The sequence below is a fragment of the Henckelia pumila genome, chromosome 3 (assembly GCF_033568475.1).
Source record: "Henckelia pumila isolate YLH828 chromosome 3, ASM3356847v2, whole genome shotgun sequence".
NCBI lineage: Eukaryota > Viridiplantae > Streptophyta > Magnoliopsida > Lamiales > Gesneriaceae > Henckelia > Henckelia pumila.
Genome location: NC_133122.1, coordinates 157,632,440 through 157,649,298, shown reverse-complemented (window position 1 = coordinate 157,649,298; position 16,859 = coordinate 157,632,440). Strand labels below are relative to the sequence as shown.

The 16,859-nt window shown below is 33.1% G+C and overlaps 1 protein-coding gene across 2 annotated transcripts; it reads right to left on the bottom strand.

Annotated features, from left to right (window-relative positions):
* Positions 1-1,589: 1,589 nt before the first annotated feature.
* Positions 1,590-13,618, bottom strand: LOC140886787 (E3 UFM1-protein ligase 1 homolog). 2 transcript variants are annotated; one of them, XM_073293632.1, is made up of 20 exons: positions 13,386-13,618; positions 13,004-13,315; positions 12,628-12,894; positions 12,393-12,440; positions 8,582-8,647; positions 8,343-8,446; positions 7,054-7,147; positions 6,908-6,964; positions 5,463-5,886; positions 5,223-5,377; positions 4,814-4,879; positions 4,663-4,731; positions 4,479-4,571; positions 4,330-4,395; positions 4,182-4,228; positions 4,037-4,100; positions 3,106-3,183; positions 2,936-2,998; positions 2,199-2,291; positions 1,590-1,950 (listed from the first exon to the last, which is right to left on the bottom strand). In XM_073293632.1, exons 1-20 carry the CDS (start codon positions 13,557-13,559, stop codon positions 1,846-1,848), a joined length of 2,445 nt encoding a protein of 814 aa, XP_073149733.1. In that variant the 5' UTR covers positions 13,560-13,618; the 3' UTR covers positions 1,590-1,845. The 2 variants fall into 2 exon arrangements, with proteins under 2 accessions (XP_073149733.1, XP_073149734.1); XM_073293633.1 differs by having other exon boundaries at positions 5,223-5,371.
* Positions 13,619-16,859: the final 3,241 nt, after the last annotated feature.

Sequence of the window (16,859 nt, the reverse complement as noted above, 5' to 3'; positions counted from 1 at the left end):
TAAAACTAAGTTGTATACGAATGATCCCCGATACTTTTTGTAAGATAAACTCATGAAATAATGTTTGAAAACCAGGCAATTGAGATGACGATCAGGCTCAACAAAAATCTTAAATTCTTCTGCATGGTCTATTTAAAAAAGAAACTTTTACTAATATATTCAATGAAAAATTTCATATTAGAAGAGCTTCTAAAAAGCACTTCTCAACTTTTCGTTAACAAAATTTCACAAAATTTTAATTTTTTTTTTAACGAAAAAGTTGATAAGTACTTCTAAGAAGCTCTCCCAAACAGGAGGGTGCTTGACTGAACTTATAAGCTCTATAAAACAGGTTATATAAGATGTTTTGTAACTTATAATCTCTTATAATTTGTTTAGTAAAACATTTTATAAACAATTTATAAAATTGTCAAAATAAGTTGTTTGCTAACCTTACTTTTTTAAAAAAGAACTTATTTTCACATTTTATCTTTTCAAAATATTTCTACATATTTTTATAAATCTCCATCATATCTTCTCCATTAAATATTAAATAATATTTGTTAAAAATTTCTAAATAACATAATTTTTTCTAAATTAAAATATTAAATATTTTTAATTTTTTAATATATGTTTATTCTAAAACTATTTTCGTAGTTGTATAACACAATGCCCCATTATCTTTATAGAATTATATCATTTTTGATAATTTTTACAATAAAAAAATAATATAATACCAAACATATCAACATATTTAAATTTTTTAAAATAAGTCATAACAACTTATAAGCTCCTAAAACAACAATTATAAGCTCCTAAAACAGATTTTAAGCTCTAAGGGTTTATAATCTATTTTTAATAAATTTAGCCAAACATCTTCAATATCACAAGGAAGCATTCTAAAGTGAACATTTATATTCAGATGTGGACTCAAATGAAAAACATATGACCCCACATGTACTGAAACCAATGTTTTTATAATCGAATCACTGATCAAACCAATCTACCTTAAAAAAATAATCCGACCTAAAAAAAGGTCTATCAGACCGAAAACAATATATAATACAAATATAATTCATAATATATTTTAAATTTAAGAACCTGAAAGATGTATATAAATGGACAAAAAATATATTTATCATAGTTTAAAAACTAAATAACTATATAAATATATTCAAAATATTAATTACAATTATATATTTTTTATAATAAATAAAACTAATTAAAAAAACTCTAGCATTACTAAAATAATATTTTTTACGAACTACAAATTCTAAATAATCATGTATGTATAATAAAATATTATTAAATTAAGGTTTTAAAATTACTAGTTTTTCAAAAAAAATTAAAAAAACAGGTTGATGGGTTTTCTGGTTCTTGACCGGTTCAACCGTTAAAACGGTTTTTGAGAGTGTTTCGAACCGGACCCATAACCAGGTTATAGTCGAACCGGTCAGTCCGATCCGGTTTTAAAAACATGTATTGAAACCTCACTATTTGGGCCCACTAAAAAATGTGTGCACCCCACATATATTGACAAATATGATGTACTTTTATGGCGCAATCCCGTATTCTAAATATAGACAGACAGAGAGAGATAGATAATAAAATAATGAATCAATTTGTTACCTTTGAAAGTAGGAGAAAGAAGATCCACCAAGTATATTCTTTTAGCGGAAAAGAAAAACGAAAGAAAGAAAAGGGAGAGAAATTTTAAGAAGTCGGCATTCTTATGATTGCAACAGGAGCTATCAATCTACTATCCCATGGAGGACAAAAAATGTTTTGACAATTCTAAAAGAAAAATAGGAAAATGTATGATATCTTTCATATGTGAAGTTTATCTAGGAGAAAGGACAACGCAAATCAAGATTGAGAGCTGCCACCTAATACCAAGCTCTTCAATGTTGGCATTGAATCTTCAAGGAGCTCCTTCTTGCTCAAAATTCTATCTGATGAACAATCATCCTCCTAAAGAAAAATTAATTCAATAACATAGGATTTGGGGTCCAGTTGACTGAACATAAAGCCAATCTTATATGAATATAAGATATTAAATCAAGTGCACCTAATGAGCTTTTTATATTGTGGTGCACAAGCAGTTAATCGTTATACGAGGATGTTCATAGCACAATAGCAAATCCTCAGTATCTTGTAAAAGGTTTCTCCATTTTTATCATGAACTAGATACTAAAACAGTTTATGGGGAATAAACTCACGTTGCCAGTTCCTGCGGATATTAGAGACAGAAGGGTTACTGCGGCACTTTGATAATCTGATAAAGTCTTGAATGTGGAAACATCCAATTTACCCTACAAACTAATCCATGTGAGATCCAGAAATGCAGAGACCCCCAATAATAAAGTTCAAAAGTTGAGTAAATAATCATTCTACTCTCAGATCACTTAGAGACATAATTAGATACCTTCATCCTATGTGAAATGTGAAACCACGAATCGAGCTACTTTTGACCGACAAGCTTGCATGAAGTTATGTGCAACAGTTTAATATCCAATTTCCAGCAATAACCGAAGAAGGTGAAGTCATGCTACAGTTGTATTCTAAACAAATTCTTGAGTCTAACACGCCAAAGTGAGAAAAAAAAATATTCTGATGACTTTTCAGATATGGATGTGAAGGAATTATAATAAAGTGCTTGTGACAGCCTCTATCATTGGGATGTGGACCAAGGGCTATCTTGCAAAGAGAAGTAATAACATGAATATCTATGATAAAAAGCTTCACTAGTATGGAACTTGTTTGGGTGTGAAGAGGTAATGAAAAAGCATTTTATAATTAAAAGGCCAAGATTCGTGATCAGATATCATTCGCTCACTGCTGCCATCCTGCAGCATCTCACATTCCCGACCTCCTATGACTATTTGAAACACAACTATAAACAATAAAAACTAAAAGTCGTGAAGAATGTTTTCATGAAAAAAATAAAATCTCACACCTTCAAGCGAGAAACAGCAACTGAAATAGCCCTGCCTGGAGCTTGAAGAGCTTTTCCATGTACCTGCCGTAAGTAAAAAAAAATTTAATAAATTAAGAACGAGAAAAAGATATCAATTGTTAACAGTCTGTGAACAGGTTATGTGAAATATTACAAAAACAAAAACCGACCTGGATGTATAGTAAAGAAACAACTTTAGGCAGAAGAGAAACAGGATCAGTTTCTGTCGAAACTTGAGATGTTAAATCCTGTAAATTTCAAGAAATAGGCTATTATGCCAAAATTTAGCACACCAGTATCTCAAAGATATTTTCTTGATGTTCAACAGATGCATAAAATGCGAACATCCATACATTTTATTGAAACTAATGGATGACGGGGTCCAAGCAATCTCAAACCTATATATCTGTGCCTATATATGTTATACACCTGAACCATCAGCTCGTGATTGGCTATGTCATAGACTCTCGTTATGGAATTACATAATTACCTTCCAAAAGCCCCTAGACTTACCTTGCCCATCAACTCACAACACTACCAACATCAAATAGAGCTAGTGCTTATATTTAAGTTTGTGTCACCATTCATATAAATTATTTACATACTTTTTTCAACTTTGATCTATCTGATTGTTATCAACACAAGCAACTGACATCACTGAACAGCTGATAGAGCGCACACGTACATTATGTGTGCTACGACTAGTAGATAACTTGTGATGGGAGCGGAGTCCAATCTCTGAAAAAGTAAAAGCCACTAAAAACAAGGGACTCGAAAAAGGACAAAGATGCTACCGACACAAAAGGCACAAGATTATTCAAATAGCTGCCCCAGCTAAAACGATCAACTGTGTGATATTCTGAAATGTGAGAGGTAGAATCCATTCTAAAAGACCATCACCTAGCATCATTCCACATTACTAGCCTAGATGAACACAACAATTTAAATATTTTGCCACAACACTGACGAATATAATCATCCTGAGATGCTCATGCAATGTTAAAACAATCTTAGCCCAGATGTGCACATCTGCCCCACTCATTTGGAAATGATAACATCTTGGAGAACACCGAACAACATCGATGAAAAGTACCAACAAACCTTACGATACGAATGCAAAAGAGTCCTCTCCAACTTCTTATCAAGTTTTTTGAGAATTATCCCACTGCAAACATGGAGGAGGAAAGAGCTTTAGTTCTATATATATGATCACTTGAAACACGGACTACAAAAGCATCTTCTACACCTTTCGTCTGCCAGTTCTCTCATTGCACTCACAAATAACTCCACCCGCTGCCATAAAAAATCATAATCCAAGTCATTAGAGGAACTTAAATACTTAAGACCCAAGACTATATAGAGAGAGGATCATGTGTGCTGTGTAGCTTATATACCTTCCCCTCCAAAGTTTCAACTAGTCCAATAGCTTTGGTTGACAAAGATCCATTTAAGCCTTTTGCCTGATATTACAGAACTGGAAATTATAATTCATGGTTTGAATAAGGATCAAATGCTGGAGAAGCATCTGAATTGCGAAATTCACCAGTGCTATTCTAGTGGAAGAGCTAAGAGACTCAGTTTCGGGATCCTGAGATTCCTCAACTTGAATTCCATTGCTTAATTTACTGTGCATGTCCTACATAGAAAGGAATCAGATTATTCGACCAGAAAAGACGATCATTTAGCGTTCAAAAAATTCAAATAAATGAGAAATCAAATTAAGCTACCAGGTTAACCAAGAGAGCATCCACCATCGGGGTAGCTGCAGTTCGTAACAAATGTTTGTGCAAAAGAACCTATCAGAAAAAGGAAACCGTGTCCTTGAGCACTAGCAAGGATTGGATCACAGAGCAAGTCAAAATTCAACCAAGGCCTTACTGAAATTGACTGGTCATCTTCAAATAAATCCAGAGCCTTTTCATATAGTTGAATGTTCAAGAAATCCTGGAGGTCAAGATTCAAGATGGTGAGGTCAATAGAAAACTGGTTTGTACAAATACTCCCTTATGGACTATACAATTTCAGATTCAGAAATCAAAACGAACAAGAAGAGATATCATGAGAAGACTACTGAGTTATATCATGGGAAATCAGGTGAAATTTCATAAGATCATAACAAATTGTGCTGGATGTGATGCCTTCTAATTAAGAGGAACTACTCTGTTATTCATAGAGCATCCTCCAAATACTTTTTAAAACAACAAACATAAAAAGGGAGGACAATCTAAGAAAATTTTTCATTTGAAAATTATTTTATACAAGCAAAAAACGAAACATCTGTCATTACCTCATCGAGCTTGCGCTGCAAATTATCGATTACGCGTTTCATTTTCTGAGAATTTTCTGTAAAAGCAGCCTTTCTTCTTTCCATCCATGAATTTAGAAGCATGGGCCTCAAATAGTTTGCCAAAGGTGCAAGAACCGACTCGGGATCATCTAAACCTTTGTAATAAAAGTCTTTGTCAAGCCACAAGACTAAAAAGGACTCCAAATTATAGAACTGTTTGGAACTTCACAAAACACGCACCTTGGTCTTCTAAATCGGGGATCAGCTCTTTTATTTTCTGGATTAATGATTCTTCTGATAGAAAGACAGGGATGTCCACTCTATTAGACTTTTTAGAACCTGATTTGGAATCTGGTACTTGCAAAGCAGGGATAACTTTCCCCTTTTTCTGGTTTTTCTTGGATTTAACAACAGCAGATTCTTGGAACTCTGGCACAATTTCAGAACCCCCTGCTTTAACATTCCCCATTGATTTCCCCTTTTTCTTCTTGGATCCTTTTTCTGGCATTGGTCTGATACCACTTTGATTATCAAAGTCATCTGGATCAGCTAGACTGCTAACATCATCACGCCCTTGTTTGGAATCTTTGGCAGATTGTGAATCTTCAGGCAGTCCAGAAACAAGAAAGGTTTCCATATCTTTCTCAATGCGATTAAACAAATCCTATCAGATGTAATTAACATATTCAGCAAATAAGCATTACATTACAATAAGAAACTGAAAAGGTATGATCAGAATTAGCATCTGATTCAACCATCAAACTCTTAGAACTAGAAAAAGGTTTAATAAATACTGGTGAAAATATAAAAATTGTCAATTACGTTAATCAACAATCATTCTAAAGGATATGGAAATGAAAATTTTCATAAGCATTTCATAAAACAACGCATGTGCTCAACATGTCCAAAAGAGTTCTGGCAAATATGTAACAAGATTAAAATGGTGAACTTTGATATAAGGTTTGGCCTTCTAGTTTTTCAAGAAAATAATTAAGTATGCCTAATAAACACTAATTTGAAAAAACCCACCATGTAAAGATAACAAAATACAACAGATAAGGACACCTAAATATTTATTAACAAATTACTGACCATATACAGCAAATGACAATTTTTTAATAAGTATTGAAGTAACATCAGTTCAAATATAACAGTAGGGAGATTGCAATTTAAGTAAAACTGTAAAAGTATATCAGCATACATAGATCATACACAAGCATAATTATAGGCTGGATTAAGGTGCATGGTGCATGCACTGAGTAGTGAATACTGAAAGGTGAGTAAAAGCCGTCTAGAGCGGGCTGCAGTGGATGTCGGTTTTTCAAGGGGTCGGCAATGTTAGTTGTCCCACATCGAATATTGAAAACTAATAAAAAGTAGCTTATAAAGCTACACCACCCTGCCCTTGGGGATGAAACACCTTTTGAGTTCATAATTAAGGAGTGAGGTCGTACTATGGTTACAATCCCACCGCACAGGGGCCATAGTTCAGAAATTCTTTCCCATGTCCAACTGAATCCTAACAGTGCTTGAAATCATATAGAACTTGAAAGAACATATCATGAAACAATGGAAGCAAGTCCGAACAAATTTTCGAAAATAGAAGCATTTCATATACAAATATACATTTTAAAACATAAGCAGAAACTTAGTCAAATGTATTCCTAGAAATTCAAGACACTTACCAGGACAAAAGATTCACTAAAAAGGTAGGAGTCCCCCAACATATGTGCTTTACCAGACTGAAACAGTAGACAAGGTCATAAAAATGGGAGAGAGAAAATAATAGGAAGGCGAATAGCATAAAAAAGAGAGCAAACAAATGAATCACCTTCAGAGATCTTTGAACAGATGGACAAAGTGACAGGATCTTAGATGCATCTTCAGGCACAAAGGATTGTGGTAAGACAGAAAGTGAGTTGAACCTGCATTTCACAGGGGAAAAATATCAAAACAACTAAGTACAAAAAACAGAATCTTATATGCACCGCAGGCAACAAAGGATGTTAAAATTGAAGCAATTTTATCTAGCATTCAGCAGGACCTCATAACCGACCTATAATCTGTCAATTCATTATATGTCAATATAGTAGATTACCTGACAGACCTATAATTTGTCAAGTCAATGTCAATATTGTGGATTGCTTAATAATTTGTTTAAGTCATTATCCATCAATGTTGTGTATTGCGGTAAAAAGAAATTTAAAGATGCCCAGTCCTCAATAGACCGAGGAATTGCACAATAATATTAAATATAACTATGCATAAATAAGGCTATCATATACCAATGGAGAGGTTTTAATAATATCACCAAACATAGAATGATAACAACATCAATCAGAAGTAAACAACTGCGGTAGGTTTACAGTCCTCCAGGGAAAACATGGTTCGTCCCTAAAATTCTTATTTTCATTAGCGTGATCATAAATTTGGGTCCAAATCATTGGAGGAATATCACCTGTACTTGTTTTCGAAAATTACACAGTGGTACCTATGAATGAAATTTATTCTGTATGTGTAAAGTTGTACTTGTACACTTGAATAATATGAAAATGAGAAAAGCTAAAGAAAAAATAGAGAAAGAACGGAAGGTCAACACTACCTAGTTCCTAGAATGATTTGGGATTTCTATTCCATTTATACTTCTTGGTGCTACAAAACTAAATAATGAATTTGTTTGATTACCTTAAGGCCCGATAAACAATGGGAGTTGATCATCGGTAATATTTAAGAATGTATTTTAACTAAAGACTTCATCCTACGCATAAGCATAAACAACATATTGCTTCTGACGATAAAACAATTATACAATGAATTTCATGGTTTCAAACTAAATAAGTCGATTACTGGCAAAGCAGACAACATCCAGTATTCACAAGCACGAAAAAATATGTAAGTGTGATTATCTCAACTCCTTGGTTGACACCAAATCGGATTTTGGTCAGTAAAACTCAACCCTAGCCAATCAACAGGAACAAACACACGGCAATATTAATATGACGACAATCTTTAACCAAGTCATTGCAACATTCTTCGACTCATTTATACCCATAATTTTTATTTTTTACGACTACTAATGGAAGTAAAACGACAAAAGGAACATATCAATTCGCAACTCACCAGCTACCATGTTCAATAGTATCCTCCACAGATGCATCCAACATTTCAACAAGTGAACCATGAGCAAAGACAGTAGCCAGAGCAATACCTTCAGGATATCGGGACTACATTGATGATTTTATTCACATATCAATGAGATGCTGTCTAAAAATATATAATTATTATATTTATTCTTTTGTGTATTTAATCTTTGATAAAACACAAAATTAGAGAATGAAAGGTGTCTTTGATGACGATACCTGCAGTAATTGAATAGGTTGTGGATTTCCAAGTTTCTGGAGGGCTTCATAACTTATGAAGGAATTCTGCAGTACAAGAAGGAAAGTGAAAACTAGTTCAAGTTCAAATTTATACCAGACATATGGATAATAATAGGGACAAGCAAACATATTGAGGAGGTGGTTCAGATTGGCGACCTCTATTGATTAGCACTAACCACTTTTGGCAATACATGTATCCACAATACAACCTTTTCTCAAACTTATGATTTGCTTGCGAAAATTTAAAATTAAAATCATAAGCATTCTAACATTTGAAAGTGGACACTGAAATCCTAGAAAGCTCACTGGGTTTCTGTTCTCATCCATTTTCTCAAGATATCAGAAATTGCATAAGTTCTTGGGGAGGAATAAATTTTTAATGTTTTTCGTCATTGCAACGGTGCAACTCAGTTTTTCTGTTCTTTCATAGCAGTCTATCATTAAAATATATTGAGTCCTTCTGTAACGCCCCAAATTTATCTTAATTGAGTTCATTTGAGATAATCGGAGATTAGAGAGTTCAAAAGCCGACTTGTTTTTTATCAGGGTCTATTTTGCAATTTTCGGGATTTTCAGGGACTAAAATGCAAATATCGATTTTATTAGATATTTATGAGGCTTTGAGTGGTTTCTTCACTCCATCTTCTTAGCGATCACAGCAGCGAGAGCTTCATTCTATAATAAATATTTCTCCGATCAGTTGTACTTCTATTTTCGGATGTTGTTAGAATCGATTGAGTTTCGGTTATGTTGTTCTTGAACGAGTTCTTATCGTTTATTCTCAGTCGGTTTTGAAATAGAGAGTCGTTCGAAATTGTTATGATTTTCGAAAGCATAATTCGAAATTGGAGATTTTGAGATGTGTTGGATTTGACTTGTTATTGTTGTTTTAGCATTGATTTGAGTTGTTTGCAATGTTGTACTGCTGGCTACGTTTTCGGTTTGATCAGTTTATAGTCGTATGCCGCCGGTTTAAGATTTTGAGATTTTGAACCGTTTGAATCCTAGAACTTTGGCAAATGGGTTTGTTCATCGTTGTTGATCATCTTTTGCCTATGTACAGTTTCGTTTGGAGTTTGTCGAGCCCAAAGTTAGCAGAAGTCGATCGTCGAAGAGTTGGACGAAGAGCGGTAAAGAGATTACCTTGAGCAGTTGTTGTTAGGTTGTATAGTTTCTGATATAACCTTTTTATTGTAACTTATCCAGAGTTGGAGTTATTCGTATCAAAAGGTACAAACAGTCATCGTTTAGCGGATAGCACACTCTAGACAGTTGGTTCTTGAGTTTCCCTTAAATCACATACTTGCATCAATAATTGTTCTAGAATGTGGGACTTGTATTTTGTTGTTTGAGCTTTTGTTATATGGCTTAATGTTTTATGTTTTTCTTATGCATTCATCTTGAGCCAAACCTTTGATTTCAGCGGGCAGAACGACCCTTTTTGTTTAGACGTTTTGGGGGCTATACTGCGAGTGGCCTGGGTGTAGAAGTTCACCTAGTGTCAGCATACTTCTTATAGTCGCATCAAAGTCTAGGGGAGTGGGATACGTGGCACCACCTCGATTGGGAGAGTCGGTGAGTCGTTACGTAATCTCATCCTCGGGATCCCAAAAAAATAGCAGAAATCTCTTGTTTATCAGAGTTGATATCCCGATTTAAAGACATGCATTTCATTTGTCTTAACATTGAATATGTTGTCTTGATATCATGTTGTTGATATATTACTTGTATTGCATGTTATGTTGCTTTGGAATATCATTCTCACCGGAGTTATCCGGCTGTTGCTTTGTTTTGTATGTGTACTTGGCAACAGGTGGGGCAGGATCAAGTCAGCGAAAACCTGGTTAGCGTCAAGAGTGAGAGATAGAAGTGGGACTCGGTTTAGAAGTCGAATCAGCATGTCAATCTAGTTTACGTTGGAACATGTTTAGAACTCGAACTTCTTATTATTTGTTTGTATCGATTATGCGAGTATTGAAGTTTGTATATTGTCGTTGCATTTATTATGAACCTTGTTATGCATTGAATGTATTGAACTTGAGCTTTGGCAAGATTTTCTGCTGTTTTTTTAGCTCTGAATGTATTGAACTTGAGCTTTGGCAAGACTTTCTGCTGTTTTTTTAGCTCTGTGCTGTCATCGCTCGATCGGTAGAGTTTGACAGATCGAGCGATAGACTTTGGGCCAAGTTTCTGTTTTGAAAAATGCTTGCCCGCTCGATCGGTTGAATCTTACCGATCGAGCGGTGCTGGATTTCTTCCGGCGCAGTAAGTTTTGCAATTCTTGCTCGCTCGATCGGTTGAGTTCTACCGATCGAGCGAGGCACTGTTATTTTAAAAAAAAAATTCTTTCTTTTATTACTTTTAGTCTTGGATCTTGTATACTTAATTATTGTTTAATCCGATATTAGCTGTTTAGAACCGAGATTCGAGGTCTCACACCTTCCAATTAGCCTTTTTGTACACTTGTACCAGGGTCACAACAATGAGACCATATACAATCCTTGAACAGTACTATGTTTGGCACACGTAAAGAAGTTAAAATTATATGGCATCGCAGTATGATGGTTACGACACTGAAAAATGAAAATATATTGACAGACAATTCAAACATCACAAGCACCATCACGATGTTAGTCAAAGAGGTGGTGGGAAAAGAAAATTTTACTGTTCGGGAACTCCCTCTTTCTTTTTAGGTTAATCCCAGTTTACACTTTTGACAATCTTTGACACGTGGATAAAAAAATTAAGAAAATGCACCATGATAGGAAACGAATCAAACCTTCTGTGGCTCCACAATTTTGGGCGGTGTAGACGTTATTTACTATTATGTTTAAATCATGTTGTGTAAGAAAGGATTGCATTCATGAAATAATAAGCATTTAGTACATCATTTCAATCTCGACACTATTTGAAATAATTATATGGAAATTGCCTAGAGTTTTCATTTGCTCAAGCAACATAATTCTCAATAAGTACCTCAACTTCGAAATGTGCAATCAATCAATTCGAGAAAGCAGAGAGAAACAAAACAGTGCTGGTATTAAGTATAATGGAACAACTAAACCACCAATCTCAGTTCTGAAATTGATGGTTTTTTCAGTTTCAATGGAAGATGGAACCAGAACTGAATGACTTGAATAAGATTTTGGTTTTGGTTACAGTTTATTCAATATTTGAACTTATATTTAAATTGATTTTAAAAAAAAAAATTAATGGTTAAAAAAAAATAATGTATCAACTAGTAAGGTGAACTAATTAAATTTAATTAATTAACTGTTATATTACCAAATATTATGTGTATTTAATTTTTATTAAAAAAGAAATTAAAATGAAGGATCATTTTTATTTATAGAAATCAAATAGTTTATATTATATGCATGTACTCCTGGACTTTAAAACATAAAAATAATTCATCAATGACCTACACTTACCAATTGTTCGCATACATTTTCTGTCCGCAACCAAAATTTGATTGAAAATTAAAACAAGCATAATTTTTTTGGAGAAAACTTCATCTAGCATTCTGAGTAAATCCATTTCTGTTTTGATGAGCAATGATCTACTATGTCACAAAACTATAAGTCATACAAAACGGAGAAAAAATAAAAAAAGAAGCACAGCCAAATAATTAGTCAAGGTTTTCTAAATGAAGAAAGAAAATTTTAAAAGTGACTCAACAATTGTTCTAAGAAGGGAGTGACGGCCCTTTTCAAGACACAGACTACAAATCTATGTCAAAATCATATGCAATAGAAGAAGAAAGCAAGAAGAAAAAAGGAAAATCACACACCTGTGAAAAGAAAGCATCCACGTACTCTTTCTGAGCCATGGCAAAGACCTGCAGAATAATACAATAAGCCAAAACCACTTGATTGCAATACCATTAACCACAAAATTAGCTACAAGTCTTAGTATCACTTGCAGGAGCATATATTCCTCTAATGAAGCCAGCAAGTAACATTCAATAATACATACAGTTTCAAAAAAGTTCAAAACTTTTCATAAGAAAATGTCATCTCACATACAGAAGGAGTCCAGTTTACTCCAGCTCGAAGCGAGCCAAGTATCTCTCCTTCCTTCACCAAACTATTAAAGAGTGACTGGAAAAAAGAACTGTCAACCGCTACGGCACTCGACCCATCCATATCATGCAACAACACCAGTAATGAGCTCCACAACCCTGTCAAATTCATTGGAACAGCAATACCCCTCGCTGCACCTCTTACCATTGCATTCACACGCGCAACATATGCCGGCGTGTACAATTGACCGCCTTCAAGCCTACCTTTTACCTATACAAACAACAAAAAGGTATCTATCGGTCACACAACCCGCATAAAGCCACATGCGTAACAAAATTACAGTAATTCTAACAAAAGAAATCTCAAAACTTGTACGTACCAGAGTCCCGAGGCGGGGTTCTAAAACGGAGACTATTAATTCGGAGCCCACTTGCAGCTGGGCCGCGATCTCTGCTAGAGAAATTTGGCTACATTCCTGAAGCCTTTCGTTAATTTCTTCAGAAACAGTGTCCCAATAACCGCTCGAAAAAATTTCTCCGTTGATCAACATAAGCGAGGAGTGGCTGGACACGACATGCTGAGCTTGCTTCTCGACGTGGTATAAATCAACCGCTGTCGTATCCGCCAAATCAATCAACGATACGCGGCCTCTTTTATCAATTTCTGAAAAAATTTCATTCCTCAATTGCTCCTGCAAACAAATGACGCGCTTAAGAAAAGGAAGCAGATAATCGGAAAAGTAACTGATGATGAATACTGACGGGAGTGATGTACTCTTTCCCGGAGATGGTGTGGAGAAGATCAAAATCGATGATTTGAAGTTGTAGCAGTTTCTGGACCAATTCCACGACGTTTCGATCGGACAAACGAATGCTGGATTTTGCCTGCTGGGCGAACTCGAATTGCCTCTGCAGTTCCAACAGTTCTTCGTCCATGGCGGTGCCGCTGCCCAAATGCAAAATACAATGGCTTGAGTGTTAATACGGAAATTGCATTTGAGTCACCAAAGTTGCAATTCTATTTCTCTCAAAATAATAATAATAATAATACTCTCAAAAAAAAAAAAAATAATAATAATAATAAAATTGCATTTGAGTCACCAAAGTTGCAATTCTATTTCTCTCAAAATAATAATAATAATAATACTCTCAAAAAATAATAATAATAATAATAATAATAATAATAATAATAATTGATTCCAAAAAATTAATAATAATAATAATCTTATCAAAAAAAATTTAATAAATAAATTCAATTTCCAATCAACAAAATTTACCCAAAAATCATGCACAAAAATATTTTTTCCTAGTCTATGTATTCATTTTTTCTTTTTGAGAAATTCTAGACACGAAAATTCTTTTCTTCAATGACCTTGTTTTAATTTCTTTTTGTTTACATTATTTTAATTAATATAATATAACTTGTTAATGTATAATATATAACTTGTTAATATCTTACTATTTAATATATTAAAAGTGGTTTATTATAGTAACTAAATTTGGTATTTTAATGTGAAGATCCTAAAATATCCTTAATTATACTAATCTTACTATCTAATAAAGGAAGAGTGGTTCATAGTAACTACATTTGGTATTTTAACGTGAAGATCCTAAAATACCGCTAATTATACTAATTAAAATTTTAAAAAAAAAATAATACAAGAGTAGTAAGAAAATAATATTTTATTCCCACTTTTTCAACTCTCACTTTCTGAACCTATCTCTCACGTTCATCTCTATTATTTTAAAAACATAAAACATTTCGTGTTCTTTTATCTTTTTTTCACTCAATTTTTCTTTTAATTATTGTATATTATGTAGTTTTTACACATAATGTGTGTGTGTTTTTGCTAGTATAATTTAGGGCTGTGGCTGTGTAAGCACATATTGGAGGACTGCCCAGAATTTTATTTTACACAGTAGACCACATGATACAATCTCTTAGATAACTAAATACCTTGTTGATGTAAATGTGTAATAAAGCTTGTTTTTCAAAAGAGTTTTTTCATATATAGGGTCCCTCGATCAAATACAAAACATAATCATAATAAACATTCATTGTGTTGAAAATATGTTATTATTATTTAAAGTTGAATATTGAGTTGTAAAATGTTAAAAATTAGTGTGTGATGATGTAGATGATGATATATTAATTTTTGGACTAATCTCCAAATGAGATCTATAAATAGGTCTTCATTTGTGATTAAAAATATAATTGAATTGAGAGAAAAAAATTTGTGAAGTGTAGAGTTTGATATATTTTGAGTTTTGAAGTTTTTACTTTTTACCATAAATTTTTACTTTTTCACAACACGTTATCAGCACGATCGCTCGAAAGTTCTCTATAATTTCCGATGCTCCAAAACACAAGGAGAAGACAAAAATATTCAATAAGTAAGAATATTTATTTTACTGTTTATATATTTTTACTATGTATATATATTAATATATAATTTCATGTTATTATATAAAAAGATGTCTATGACACCGACCTTATAATAACGTGATATGATATATATTTATTATGTATATATACTAACTATATTAATATATAATTTCATTTATTATATAAAAGGATGTCTATGACACCGACCTTATAATAATGTGATACGATATATATTTATTATGTATATATACTAATTATATTAATATATAATTTCATGTTATTATATAAAAGGATGTCTATGACACCGACCTTATAATTTGATATGATATATATTATTGTGTATTTATATACTAACCATATTCGTATAATTTCATGTTATTATATAAAAGGATGTCTATGACACCGATCTTATAATAATGTGATATGATATACATAATTATTTTATCATTATATGAATCACATGATTATCACAAATTTTTATTCAACACAATCAATTTTTTTTATCCCCAAAGGTCACAAACGACTAGTTTTTGCCATATAAATATTATCACTAAAACTCATTTTCAATCACACCAAATTCACTCTTTCTCTCAAAATAATTTCTACTCGATTTTTCGAAGAAAAAAATGATGACATTTTTAAGGCTATTTTTTATAACTATTATGGTTATCATGCTTACGATTCTTGTATTTATCGGTGAATATCCGAATCACATTTTTATTTATTTTTAAACATATTTGTACTCGTCGTTTTTTCATTATTTTGTGTTGTCATATTAATGTAAATTAACTAATAAAATGCATTGTTATTTTTCTAGTACCACCATGTCAAATTTGACAAAGATTGAATTCGTTGCGCTTGATATCACTGGAAATAATTATATGTCATGGACTCTCAATGTAGAGATGCATCTTGAGTCATTGGGTCTAAGTGATATCATCAAAAAAAATAATATATCATCCTCACAAGAAAAAACAAAGTCTATGATTTTTTTTTACGTTGACATCTTGATGAAGGATTGAAATGTGAATATCTCACAGAAAAACACCCAATGATTTTATGGAAAGGTCTGAAAGAAAGATTTGAGCATATGAGGGAAGTTATACTTCCGACCGCCCGTGATGAATGGAATACGTTGAGATTCGAAGACTTTAAAAGAGTCAGTGATTACAATTCTGCGATGTATCGAATAGTCTCGCAATTAAAATTTTGTGGACATGTTGTTACTGAAATGAAAATGCTTGAAAACACATTTTTCACATTCCACGCATCAAATATAACTCTACAACAACAGTATAAAGTGTATGGATTTTCGAGATAACTCTGAACTAATCGCATGTCTTCTTGTGACGGAAAAGAACAACGAATTGTTAGTGAGAAATCATCAATCCCGACCCACTGGATCAACGGTATTTCCAGAAGCAAATGTCGTAATTAAAAATGAAAACCAAAATCAAAGGCATAGACAAGATTTTGGTCGTGGACGAGGTCGAGGACGTGAGCGTGGACGTGGACGTAAAAATGATCGTGGTCTTGGTCGCGGCCGTGGATATGAAAATAATCGAGATAATTACTTCAATAACTCATCTAAAAAAAACGTCACGAACCACCCACCAAAAAGGCAGCATGAAAACACGAGTGAAAATGAAAATCACTCAAAAAGATCTGAGAGATTTTGTTATAGATGTGGCACTTCAGGAAATTGATCACATATTTGTCGAACCCCTGAGCACCTATGTAAGCTCTATAAAGAATCGATAAAGGAAAAAAGAAAAGAGACCAATTTTGTTGAAAACAGTAACCATTTAAGTGGTTCAACTCATTTCGATGCTGCTGATTTTTCAAATGAT